A 13,983-nucleotide genomic window follows, 5' to 3' on the forward strand; every position below is an offset into this window, starting at 1 on the left:
CTTGCAAATTGATCATGCATTTGGAACCATCATTTCGCAGTGAGCAGGGGCAGGCCATTACAGAAGATGCCTTACAGACACAGAAGAGAAATGTATTCATAGACTGACACATAACAGCAGGTCATGCAAACAAATAGTTCAATAGGTAAGTCTTCGATTTCTTCATGAATTTTAAAGGCTGGATTCTTCTCACACATGGGAGCAAATAGTTCACAGACATGGAGACATTGTCGAGAAGTTTTAACTGTCTCATCTATTTTGACTCATGATTTCAATATATGTGGTATTGGGGAACCTGAAGTGTCTTGGCCATGTGTACTTGTTAAACCTTAGATGAGAGTATGAGGGGGCTTTACTGTGAAAAGCCTAGTTGAAGATGGAGGGTAGAAAACATTTTATGAGGGTTTCTCTAGTGATAGTGCTGTTCTTTGAAGGCTGTACTTGGGGTGCCAATGTTCATATTAGATTTTGGCTCCATCTTAGGTCCTAGATCACTGGGCAATTTAAAGGGTCCAAAAGGTTTACACCCATTGATGTATTTATAATATATCACAATTTAAAAGAGATGCAGAGGTCTCGGAAGAAACAGAATGCCATGTAGAAATTAGTGGGGTCCCTACATTTTTATTCTTACAATTTCGGTCAACCTCTAGAAATGGAGAAAATTGTGTGCAAACTGGAAGGGGCAATAATTGAACACTGAAAAGAGCTTCAGAATTATAGGAGACCTCATCTACAGGGTGTTGGGGATTTGGCAATCTCAGGTTGAGTATCCAGCAATGACCAAATTAAAGTAGCATCTCTTTAATTAAAGATAAACTCATACAGCAGACAATTAGAGGAGGTACAATACTAGGAAATACGTTTTAATGGAGCTTTTGAAAGTCAATCTATGGTATGTGTAATTGAGTGCTTTGATCTATTACCATTTGGATCCACTACTTAAAAACCTTGGATTATTGAAGATGAACAGACTCTAACATAAACAAAAACAAAAGCCGCAACGTTAGAGGCCTTCAAAACAGAAACAGTTCTGTAAGTGATCGATACTCTGGTTTGAACAGCTTAAATGGCAACCCTTCTGCCTCCTGTTTTCTTGAAACACAATATATATAGGACTAGAAACCTTAAAGTGCTAGACCTTAGTAATTGTAAAGCACAACAAGGCAGAAATCCCCCTCCCCATGCTAAGGTACACAGGATATTTGTCCATATCAACATTTGGCCTTTACATAAAGCATATTTAATATCAAACAATTTCTGACGGGCAACCAATGCAACTCTGCTAAAGTCACAGATAAAGAGTCTAGCTTTTGTGCTAATCTGTTTGTGGTGAGAGTGCTCTGAATCCTATTAATCAGGTAGGGTCAGCAGTCCAGCATAAAGTGAGCTAGCATAATCGAAATTTGAATTTATAATGGCCACTATAACAACTTAATCTAACAAGATATGAATTACAGGTAGGCCTAGTTTCAACTGCTTCTGGCTACAAGTCCATATTTAGACCCTGATCCCACTCTACTCTGAGGGATTTTGCTTTTATGGCAAAATGCTAGTTTATGGCCAGGTAAAACTGGCCAGAGAAAAAAACAATTAGCAATAGCAAGTTGCAGATATCACATAACGAAAAGCAAATTACACATAAATAACGACCTGTGCTTGCAATTGTTTATCAGATACACAAGCATACCTGAAGTAGAGTCATCATATGTTGATAGAGTCAATGTACCCATAGAACTTGAAGATGTGCTAAGAGATGGGGTTGATGGAATATAGCAAGGGCGCAGCAGTGCTTCTCCTGTGTTGTTGGCTCTTCCGTTTGTTTCATTATTTCCTACAAGAAAGAGAAATGTAATGGGAAATATGCACTCACAGCTTTAATGATAAAAATATTCTTTGTTTCATTATAATCAACAATGTCCATACTCCCTCGCCAGAACGTTAGCTTAAACAAAATGTTGACATGCTCTACTTTTTCATTTACATACGTAGTGTATTGCCAGACTACATCTCTGAATAATTTACATCAACACAAATGCTAAGAAATATTGGGTTTGCTTATAATATATAGATTTTTCTTACTTCGGTAAGAACATACCGGGGGTTAAAGCAAGAAAAACAAACACTGACAAAGCTAATATGTCTATCCTTTGCAGTCTGCATTTTCTGCAAGAAAATGCAATTAGAATTAAAAGTTTAAAGTAATAAAATGGAAAAAATACCATAATCTAAAAGAAGGCATGCAGCCCCCCCAAAAGTAAAAATTCCCCATTGCAAAAATAAATAAAACAATTTAATAAAAGCAGACACTGGCCCACCAGCCTCAGTGCTGAAATGGGATACCTTTTAAGTGAAAGTACACCTGTGCACAAGCAAAATGCTGCCACTCATGGCAAAGTGAACAAATGGATGAAGTGAGCTGACCCACTGCACCATGCGGTAAACTGTGGTGTGAGGAAGCTAGAGGTGAATGACAGTTTGGTCTGGTGGCTTAGTGGACTAATGCATCCACTGTAGGGACCTGTGTTCGACCTCATGGTCTCAGGTTCAAATCCCGGCGGGTCCACTCAGCCTTTCATCCTTCGGAGGTCGATAAATTAGTACCATTGAGTTAACAATAAACATCTGTTACTCACTGTCAACATACTCTAGGGTGAACGTGTGCTTTACAAGTAAAAGTTGTGTGAGTGTGGGAGAGAGGTTGGGATTGGTGTTTGTACACATTTTTTCACTGAAAATAAAGGTTATAGTATTGTTATAGTATGGGGTTGAAATGAGATAAGAACTAATATTAAAAGAAAAACTGAAGATGACTGAAATTCATCAGTTATAGTTTAGTGAACGAACTGTAGCTTGAGATCCCATCATGCACTGCTTATTACATCACTGGTGATAGGAGGTTCGGCATAAGGGACTGACATCTGGCCACGCAATGCACCAAGGGAGCCAAACCCCCAGCAGTCTGTGGCCTTTTTGCGACAAAATATTGAGACAGCCAGATAGTAAGAGCACATTGGGTGTTACAAAGGTTGTCTTAAATTGCAAATTGTGCTGCATAATGTGCTTTCATTGTACTGTATTATACGCAACACCATGGCATACCCCATGGCATACCTTGGCCACCAACTGTAGGGCATGTCAAATCGGGGCCTTGTTATGATGATGTTATGATGTTGTTACGATAAAATGCTGGTGAAACTTTTGCTTGTTTATTTCAAACAGCCGTTAATGCTGGTCACAGATGCCACATTTCTCCACCGAGTTGCCTTATGTGCACAATTAGGAATTTAGATCAATTAAGCACAGGTGTTTTTTAAAATGCATAGAGCTTTCAACACTCCAGAACATATTTTGCCTAGAAAAACAGAATTGCTAGTGCAGGGAGGGATAAGAAAGTAGAACATAGTTGTTAAATCCCTCATCCTCTGCTTGGTTTTCCCATACCTTTTTGCCTTCAGACCTCCTGTTTTTGCTGACTTCATTTTTGCGGGCTTTAGGACTCTGCAGTTTACTACTTCTAACCAGTCCTAAAGTGCTTATTCTCTCCCCTTAAAACATGGTAACATTGGCGTATAACCAATTGCCATATTTAATTTACTTAGAAGTCCCTTGTAAAGTGGTATTACATTTGCACAGGGCCTGTAAATTAATTGCTACTAGTGGGCCTGCAGAACTGATTGTGCCACCCACTTAAGTAGCACTTTTACATGTCTCAGGCCTGCCATTGCAACCTGTTTGTGTGCAGTTTTAAACTGACATTTCGACAAGGCAAAATAAACCTTTTTCCAAGCCCAAACCTTCCATTTCAATATAAGTCACCTCTAAGATAGGCCCTCGACAACCCTGAGGACAGGGTGCAATGTATTTAAAACGTGGACATTTAGGCTTTGTATGTCCTGGTAGTGAAAAACTCCTACAGTCATGTTTCACTACTGTGAGGCCCACCTCTCCTATAGGATAACTTTGGAGTTACCATATTAAATTGTATGAGTGTAATTTCCAAATGGAAACAGATAATCAGTTTATGTTTGGTGTATTTGGAATTGTAATCAAAAATCCTAACTTATGGGGGGAGGAGCCACGCCGGCGACCGCGATGGCCGCCTAGTCCCTCGGCTCCGAGTATCATCTCCTCCCGGAACCACATCCTGCGTGAAATCCTGCAGCACAACGGAGTGCATGTGGTCATGAACACGTCCGTTCGTCGAGGGCGCAATCCCGAGGTTCGTGCCTGCTTGCTGAGGCGAGAAACAGTCAACGACGTTCGCGGCCCGCAGCAGCCCTAAGACTGGGAGATCGGGAGCACAAGTGGGGGACAAGCCTGTTATTGAGTCCCTGTATGGACAGATATTGCTGCTAGAACTTTGCTAATCCGCCGCCGAGAATTGCTTTGCGACTCGTCCTGCTTTCGGCGGGAGGATCCCGAATTTACTCCGAGCCGCGATTAAGCTGAGCCGACTCCAATGGCTGCTTTGAATCGATCTCGGTGGCCCTGCTGGTGGTACTATGACGCCCGATGCATCGCTGCCTGCGCCTTGGCCCCGCTCCAGACCTGCGCTGCCCCGGGCTATGGTGAGGATGGTGGAGTGTCACTCCTGGGCGACTGAATCTCGACCCAATGAAGAATGCATGGAGAGGGGGAGCATAGCAAAAGGAGAGCACGGGACAGAACTGCACCTTGGCGATCTGCTGGCTTCCTTAGCTGCTCTTCATAACACCTTGGTGCAGGGTGCCCGATCATTGGGGTGCAAGATGGATGAAGTGACCCTAGCGGCGGGGCGAATGAGATCGGCTGACCCGTTGAAACACAGTGAGATGCCTTACTCAACACCCGGATGCAACAAGATGGCGTCTGTCACTGATACCGGAGGGCCAGAGCCACTGAGCCTCGCGACATCCCATGACTGTGATATTGGAAGCCTAGGACCATCTGGAGGCGCTAGATTGGAACTGAGCGATGGAACTTTTTCCTACATCCTGCTGCTAGAGACTCTGGGGCTGTTCCTGCCGTGTTTGAACATTGAGACATTGCTCTCCTGCGTCACTTTACTGAATGAGGGGTGGAAGATATGTTTCAGTACCAGGTCGGGCCCATCGTACTTGCTGGAGAATGGTAATTTTGCGGGCTTTGGCGGTATAAGCAAGACTGGACAAGGATGAATGACGTTTCCTCCGGGTTGCCGTCTTCTGATTTAGGGGCTGTGAGGGTTACGCAACACATTGTCCTATCTAACGACGTATTAGATTGACTTTGTCCCTGGTAATTTGTCTTATTGTATTGACTCTTGCTGCATTTTTTACATCCTGTGTAGATATAGCAATTGTGCGAGGAAGAGGCCGGGGGACTGCTAGTGGGATCCTCTCCGTTTTTTGTTCTTTTTCTTCTAGTTGTAATTGTAGTCCAGAACCCCCCTCTTATTCTTTTCTGTTCTTTCGTAGACTTCGGGGTTCTCCTTTTCTTCTTCCCTCTCTTGAGTCCTTTCTTTAGGTTAGGTGGGTGGTAGTTCTCTTTCTCTCTCTTCTAAATTTCGGGTTTCACACAATGGGCGACAGGCATGCTGCTGTGGGGGAGGCCGTAGCCATAGGCAGGGGTGCAGGGTGGGGTTTTGAGGGAGGGGAATTCTCCTTTTTCTTTTCCTTTTTCCGTTTCTAGGGCCCCTTTTTTCTCTCTTGTTCTGCTTATTATTCTCTTTATCTTTCCTTTTTACTTCTCTTTCGGGAAACCGAGTGGTAGGGTGTTTGCTGTACGCTTTTACGGTTTAAACTACAAGGGGTGCTGTTTTTATAAAGTTGTTAGTTACTGCGGGCGATGTTGCTTTGGGGGGCGGAATGTACTGTTTATTATCTATCCTGTTTAATACGTGCTAGTGCCAACGCTCCGCTCGCAGTAGTCCCGGCTGTGAATATCCTGATCAACGATAACCCCTTGCATTGGTATAATTTGATTGTACGGCGTCAGATCCTGCTCTTCTTTAAAACTCTTGAAAGAAACCTCTCTAATCCTGGTACCAACATGGTACGGACACTATCCTGGGCTAGGAAATGGCATTGGGGAGGCGAAATGCTGCGTCTGCTTGGCTTTCTTGAATTGCTTTGACCGTCTCTGAAGTAATGGCCGGCCGTGATGGTTGTAGGCCTGTGACTGTAACAGCCTTACGTAACAATAAAGGTTTACCAAAAATTAAAAAAAAAAAAAAAATCCTAACTTATGGTGAAGATTGATTTTAAACTACAATTCTGACAATGCCACTTTTATAAGGTAGTCTATTGTTACATGGAGTGATCATGTTGAGGTAATGGGGGGCGGTGAGCAGTATAAACGAATATTGAAAATAGTACCCCCTACATTGTTGTTTAAATTCTGAGACCATGTGACTATTCCATCTCTCATTGGCCAATGAAGGCACCTAATTTCCTAAAACTGTTGCCTTTTACACTCTGATATTGTGAATGATAGTTTAATAGACATATGTATGTCTCATATAATATATACTGGCACAAATATGATAAATAGACACTCATAAATAATAACAATCCAACTAACGTAAAACTTTTTGCTGTGGATCTTTACATCAGACCACGCAGTGTATTCATCATTCAGTGAAGGATAAACAAATCACAATAATAACACTTATTAGACACCAAAAATATTTTCCTTTCTCCTTTTTTGACCCTTTTATAGAACCTGGACTACACAACAGGATGTTTTATATACAAATGCACCTATCTGGGAGATGCGTAAGAACAAGGTATGTTACATAATCACAAGGGGATTCCCACAGTACAAGTCGTGTGGTATGCAATTAAAACATTGATTAATCTATGGTGCAGGGGGTACTATTTTGAATATTACTTTTATAAAGGTGGTATTTTAACTGCCTTAGCCCTTTGGAGACTGCAGTCAGTCACTGGGTCACATGACTTGCTGTAGCTGACAGTTGGGCTTTGTGTATTTCTCCTAGACAGCCACACACAATGGGGAGCATAGGTGAGACTGGATGGGCCGTCACTGGCAGGATGGGAGAGAGGAGCTCAACCCAGCCCAGCTTACATTTGACTAGGATGTGTCCTCGCACCACACAAAGGGCTGCATACCTCCTGTACTTAGTCTGGAGCTAGGGCCAGAAATGCAGGGCATATTTGCACTTCAAAGGCCTGCCTCTAGAAGCTTCTCCCCACTTCAAAGGCACAACTGGATATAAATATTGGACTTCAGACACCAATTCTTCAGTACACTTCCGGACCTGCGGATACGCTGCAGGAAGAAATACATCTGTGCTGCTCTAACGACTGCCACTCTGCTGGACTGCTGACCTGCTGCTCTCTTGTCTGGGTGAGAAAGATTGGGCCTGCATCTCTTGAACCCAGAACCCCAGATTGACTCTAAGGGCGAGTTGGCAGGCCTCCAGATCTGAAGCCTTAGGGACACAACAGGCTTCCTACAATCTTGCATCTGCCCTTTCAGAGTCTAGCCTCTCAAGTGATGTTACCCCAGTCCTGCACTCTTGGAATTGGGTTTAAGGTGCTCTGCCAGCCTCTGTGAGCCAGAAGAACCAACACATCTCCTCTCCAGCGCTGCGCAAACTGGAGCAGAACTGACACATCATCGCTGTTGCAAGGATGGGACCCATCGCAAAGACCCTCATCACCGCCCAGCTCATCGGAACTGCCACTGAACAATGCATCCTCGGCACTGGCCCTCACATTTGTTGTCAATGGTAGGCCTCGATGACGGAACCCTCATCCCAGCTCTGTGGAACTGATGCATCACCTTGACTGAGCAACAAATCCTTGACTCAGGACTTCACATTGCAAGCCCTCGTCGATGGGGTCCTTGATAACACCGCAAGAGCTTGCACTGCAGACTCACCACATTTCGGAACCGACACATCATTTTGGCCGCACAAAGCATCTTCGACATATTTATTTATTTATTTATTTTTGACATTTATAAAGCGCAAACAAATGCCCTTGGGCGTTTCGGCGCTACAGATTCTATGCAAGATGTTAAAGCTTAGATTTACTGATTAAACAACCAGGTTTTTATTGTCTTACGAAATTGGAGCAGTGATGGAGCAGAACAGATGTGAAAAGGCAAAGTGTTCCAAAGCTTTGCTGCTGTCACCACAAAACGTCTATCTCCCCAGGAGGCTGTCTTAGTACGGGGAACCATTAGCTGAAGTGCAGTCTTAGATCTAAGATGTCTCGAGGGACAGTGGAACGTCAGTTGTTTGGTTAGAAACTGAAGGCCCTGTTTGTGAACAGCCTTATAGGTCAGGCATACGGTTTTAAATTGTATGTGATTCTTGATCGCTAGCCAGTGGCAATTCCGAATAACATGTGAGATTGACTGGAATTTCGGAGTCCCTGAAAGCAGACGAGCAGCTGCATTTTGGACCGTCTGCATTTTGTTAATAACCCTGCATTGTGCATTTGCAAACAGTCCATTACAGTAGTCTAGTGACGATATTACTAAAGTGCTAACCAGAGTTTTCCCTGCACTTTCTGGCAAGAATGGAATTAGTTTCTTTATCATTCTAAGTTTAAAGAAGGCGGTGGACACCACTTGGTTGGCATGGGGAACAAAGTTTAAGTTGTCAAAAAATATTATTCCCAAATTCCTAACCTTTGAAACCGGTTGAGGTATCGACCCCAATGATGCAGGCCACCAGGAGTTGGACAAGACAGGTGATAGTTTCCCGAAGATAACCACCTCCGTCTTCTCGGTGTTAAGTTTGAGGCAATTGCTGGCCATCCAATCCTTGACGGCCAGCATGCCTCCTTGGAAAGACTCTGCTACAGTGTCAGCATCTCTATTTATGGCCAACACCAACTGAGTGTCGTCAGCATAAGAGGTAAGGCTCATCCCATGAGATTTTATTACTCTAGCTAGGTCCGACACATAGATGTTAAACAGTGTCGGACTTAGGGATGAGCCTTGAGGGACTCCGCAGGGTAGGGTTAGGTTGGCCGATCGAAATGGCCCAAGACTAACTGCCTGCTTTCTCTCCGAGAGGAAAGAAGACAGTAGATCTTTAGCTCTGTGTTGGATGCCCAGTGCTGAGACACGGTCGATCAGGATATCATGATCGACCGTGTCGAAGGCCGCTGACAAATCCAACAATATGAGCACTGCGGTGCCTCCCTGGTCTCTGATTATCCTTATGTCCTCTGAGGCCTTAATGAGAGCAGTTTCGGAACCCAAACTGCGTATCATCCAACAGACGATGTTCCTCAATGAATTCTGACAGTTGCATGTTCATTGCTTTTTCTGCAACCTTCGACAGAAAGGGCAAGTTAGCTATGGGTCTATAATTTTTCAATTCATCTGCATCCAGGTGAGGTTTCTTAAGAAGTGGTTTAAGAAGCGTGTTTTTCAGTCTAGTTGGAAAAATCCCTGTCTCAAACATGGCATTGCATATCTGAGTTATCACCGGCCCATTCAAGTTGATGACCGGGGGGAGGACCTTAGGTGGACATGGATCAAGGGCCGACCCGGCCTTTACAGATTTTAAAATATCCATTGTATGCTGTTCTGTAATGTCTTTAAATTGTGAAAAATAATAATCAGAGGGGGTAGTACTAGATAAATCTGAATGCTCCGCAAACCAGGATTTAAGGTACTTTGTTCAGTGGGTCTGGCTGGGTCCGGGTACCAGGCACTCCATCTATCACAGTCGTCCTCAACTTGTGACTTTGTTCCAGTATGGCGCGACCAGATGTCCAAAGTTATGGCTATTTACTTTTTGGCACTATTTTCACTAAAATCTTTAAAACTGAGTTTCTCTGGTTCTGCAGACTGGATTTTTTTTGTCTTGTTTTATTTATTAGCAAAAGTTCTGTTTTTCTGATTTAGGGTGGGATCCTTTTTGTGCTGTGTTGTCACTTTATTATTGTTTGAAGTGTTGCACATATAGTGAAAAAATTGCCTCTAAACTAAGCCTGATTGTCCTGTGTTAAGCTACCAGAGGGGTAGAGCACAGGTTAATTTAGGATTGGCTTGTACCTCACCCGAACAAGGATTGTGGTCGCTGCTTGACCAGGGCTCACACCCCAGTCAAACGCCAACCCACTTTCTTACAGTTCTGAATTTTAAGTTTTCTTAGTTCCCGTTCTCCAGAATGCAGAGCAGTTTGGTGTTTAAGCCAATTAATGAATTTTATTATGGAGACTAAAATCGTTAAGGAACTAAAATGCATAGCTAGGTCTTACAGAAAAAATAACGTCTTTTAGTAAAATATAATGTCGTTTTTAGGCACCATTTTTTTTATTCTTATAAACAGATGGTGGTATATTGGGAGTTGAATGACAATGAACCTGGCAGATATTTGGGACATATTTTGCACATTTACTGGATATTATAGGCTGATAGATCAACCTATCCTGGTGTGCCTCGCAAAAGCCACTTCATTGCTGCGTTGGCAGCTGTTTCATGACTTCGGTGATGGCATTTTAGGGTGCAATAGCCAATAAAGATTTTATAATCATATTTAACTGCTTTCACGGACCCAACTTGTAAAATGTAACCTACTTCTCTAATCTGTGTTTTATTTTGAGAGGTATCCTGCTTTGTAATTCCAGTAAATGCGCTCTGTTTAACTCTTCATCAGCCCTTCCTTCCGAGTAGCATTTTATTCCTATTAGTGCAGATCAGCTACTTTGACGGGGCAGGCTAGTGAAATTAAATTAAGCGGAAGCTACAACTGAAGGAAATTGCGTCTTACATTTAGAAAAAAGGGAGCAGTCTTCGTCAGATTTAATACTCATTTTATTTTGACAGTCTGTAAACCCTACACCGCTGTTGGATACAAACTATTTTTTAAATTGTTATTTTGAATGCATTTTTTCACCCCATTACTTCACTTTCTTAAATTGACAAACACTAAAAGTATTTGCGGAAGACATGTTCGCTTCGCTATTAAGTGCTAAAATACTTCACGAGTTTCCCTTCTGGAAAACAGATTTCAGTTTTAAACTATTTATTTTAGCTTTAAACTATTTTCAGCTGTCTTTGGAGGAGGAGAGGAGGATGGAAAGAGCTAGGTCCGCTTGCTCTTTGTAATTTTTTCAGGATATTTATAACATACCTGTTTGAAAGTCCACATGACTCTTGCCCACATGAATGCGTTTCCTTGGTTATGATGTGAGACTTTCTCCCTCCTGACTCACTTTTAATGAGAACTTCCAGCAATTCTAAAAAGACAATAGCTTAAAAATGCTAATATCCATTTGAAATTGTCCATCGTGTGATGATATTAGGCAGTGCCAGAATGACGGAATCCCTTACATTAAATACCTGTAAGCAGTGCTTAATTTGAGCTGGATGATGCAGGCGGGGGCCTCCGCCACTTATTTTTGGGGACCGGCACTGATTTTTCCTCATCAGATTTTCATCCATAACAAGAGAGAGAAAAACACAAGTGGGAAAGAAGGAGGAAGAGAAAGACAGTAAAACAATGATAAAGGGAGAAAGTACCAATGAAAATGAGTCTGAAGGAGTGAGCTAAAGAGGCAAGGAGTGTCCGCTGGTGGATGAAAGAGGTATGATACGGAATCAAGACTAAGGGTCTGATTTAGAGCTTGGCAAATGGGTTACTCCATCACAATGTTTTTTTAATATTTGTATTTTGCATGTAGCACACAAAACATTTAATAATGCTTCTTCCAGAAATTACACAAATTACTTATAAGAAACAAGATGCATACTATAAATGATAAATACAATAGACATAGATAACTCATTCTGAAAACTTGATTATTTCCATTCTTTCCGTTCTTTCCATATTCTTGCAACCTTAGTACAAGTAAATCCCACATGTAGCCATTCTCCTAGGACCTGATGGCACCTAAAACAACGAGGATTGACTGCAGGGTAAATTTTATGAAGTTTGGCCAGAGTAAAATAAATCTGCTATTTGCAAAAAAAGGCCATCCTCCTTAAGTTAGCTGCTCTTACTGCCTTGCAGCTCATTTTATTAAAAATGCGCCATTGCAGGAGGTTAAGACTGCAGTCAATTATTTGATCATTCTGGGTAGATTTGAGGAGTTTGTACCAATTCCCAATTGCCTGAGTTTTCAGTATAAAATGAGCTTTACTTAACAATAACCCTTTGGAATTATCCAAGTTCCTCAATCCCAAGCAGAACTTATTTATCTGGAAGTGGCAAAAAAAAAGAGACGTCTTTATATTACTATTCAGTGACCTAGTTTCCTGCCAGGTGCTAAAACTACCATTTAAAAAAAAAGTCCTGAAGCTTGGAGAATCCAAATTTAGCCCAGAGATCACAAGTCCGAGTGGACACGTGTAGTCCCAAGGGGAGGCATTCCACTAATCTCAACTGCGGGTGTAACCCAGGAATATCAAATGTCTCCCAAATCCTCTGGAATTGAGAAGCCACTATTTTGGGAAATTTGTATCGTGATCTCTTTGGAAGCTTAGGAATTCATAGAAAAGGGGCTAAAGCAATCTCCATTTCCCCCAGCATTAACTCAAGACACAAATTTGCAGAAGACATTTCTTTCAAGCTGTTATAATTTAACCAGTTGATCAGTGAAGCTTGGTAGTATAATCGTAAATTGGGAAACGCAAGACCTCCATCTATAACTTCTAGTTGCAAGGTTTCTACCTTTAATCTAGGTTTTTTACCCTGCCAAATAAAAGATCTCAAATCTGAATTAATTTGCTCAAAAAAGGATTGAGGTACTCTAACCATCAAATTTGAAAATAAGAATAAAAACAAGGGGAGTATATTCATTTTATTGAGAGCTACTATGTCCATAATTTTCAGAGGAAGATCCTTCCATTGAAAAAAGAAAGATTAACATTTTATTAAATGTTGGGATATAGTTGAACGAAAACAGATGTTCCAAGTACGAAGAGACAAAAATTCCCAGATACCTTACAGAGTGGGATCTAAGATATCGTCCCTGCATCGAAAGAGGTAAGTCAGCTGGTGAACAGTTAAAAAGAAGTGCCTGAGTTTGCTTGATTGATTTTATAGTCCCTGATAACTGTGAATTTGCTTATTTTAGCCAAAGCAAGTCTGATATTATGTTCATCTGCTGCCAAATATAAAGCCATATCATCGGCGAAAAGCTTCAATTTAGCAGCACCTGGGATCGAGGTTAAAATTAAGCGATCTGCCTAATTGCACTGGCTAGAAGCTCCGAAAAAAAGGAAAACAATATTGGAGAAAGGAGGCAGCCTTGCAGCATCCCCCGGCTGATGGAGATCGTGCCCGCACTATTGCCATTTATCAAAATGGATGCCTGAGCACCTAGATATAGGTTTATAATCGCTTGACAGAGTTCAGATGGAAGCGCCAATCTACTTAAAATTACAAAGAGAACGTTCCACTGAGCTCTGTCGAAAGCTTTCCCTGCGTCCAACCTCATAATGACTGCCTTCGCCCTGTTGGTGTTAAAATAATCAATCGATTGGCACAAATAGCGAGTTTTAGTAGCTAAAAGTCTACCTGGGATAAACCGACTCTGGTCGCGATGTACAAGAAAGGTAGATACTTGAGATAAACGATTCACCAGAACCTTTGAAAAAATCTTATAGTCATTGTTTAGCAGACTTATTGGTCGATAAGAATTAACCTCCTCCTCTGCTTTGCCTTTTCTAACAAAGCTAACTACCACAGCTTGCGTGAATGAAGCTGGGACCGTTTTGCCTTCCAAGATTCCATTAAATAAAAGCTTCAAAACAGGGCTGAGCTGAGGTAAAAAAAAACGTATAGAACTCTGTAGGGATCCCATCGCATCCACATGCTTTTGCAGAGGGTGAATACATCACTCTGTTTTATATTTCTTCTGCTGTATTTTCTATGATTAAGCTGTCTTTATTTACCTGGGACAATAAAGGGTAGTTAATACCGTTAAGTCAGGTATCCACTGCCTCTACTGAGATGTTGTGAGGATCAGAATAAAGCTTTGTATAGTGTTCCAAAAAGATGGCCGAAATTTCCTGGGGATGGGAAGT

General features: G+C 41.9%; 1 protein-coding gene across 1 annotated transcript in view; it reads right to left on the reverse strand.

The window, feature by feature from the left end:
* CFAP47 (cilia and flagella associated protein 47) overlaps positions 1–13,983 on the reverse strand; it is a 2,734,468-nt gene that overhangs the window by 2,340,120 nt on the left and 380,365 nt on the right. Inside the window, exon 28 of the mRNA XM_086934611.1 lies at positions 1,691–1,834. Coding sequence (XP_086790737.1) covers positions 1,691–1,834 — 144 coding nt within the window. The remainder of the gene's footprint in view (positions 1–1,690; positions 1,835–13,983) is intronic.

The sequence above is a fragment of the Lissotriton vulgaris genome, chromosome 8 (assembly GCF_964263255.1).
Source record: "Lissotriton vulgaris chromosome 8, aLisVul1.2, whole genome shotgun sequence".
Classification (NCBI taxonomy): domain Eukaryota; kingdom Metazoa; phylum Chordata; class Amphibia; order Caudata; family Salamandridae; genus Lissotriton; species Lissotriton vulgaris.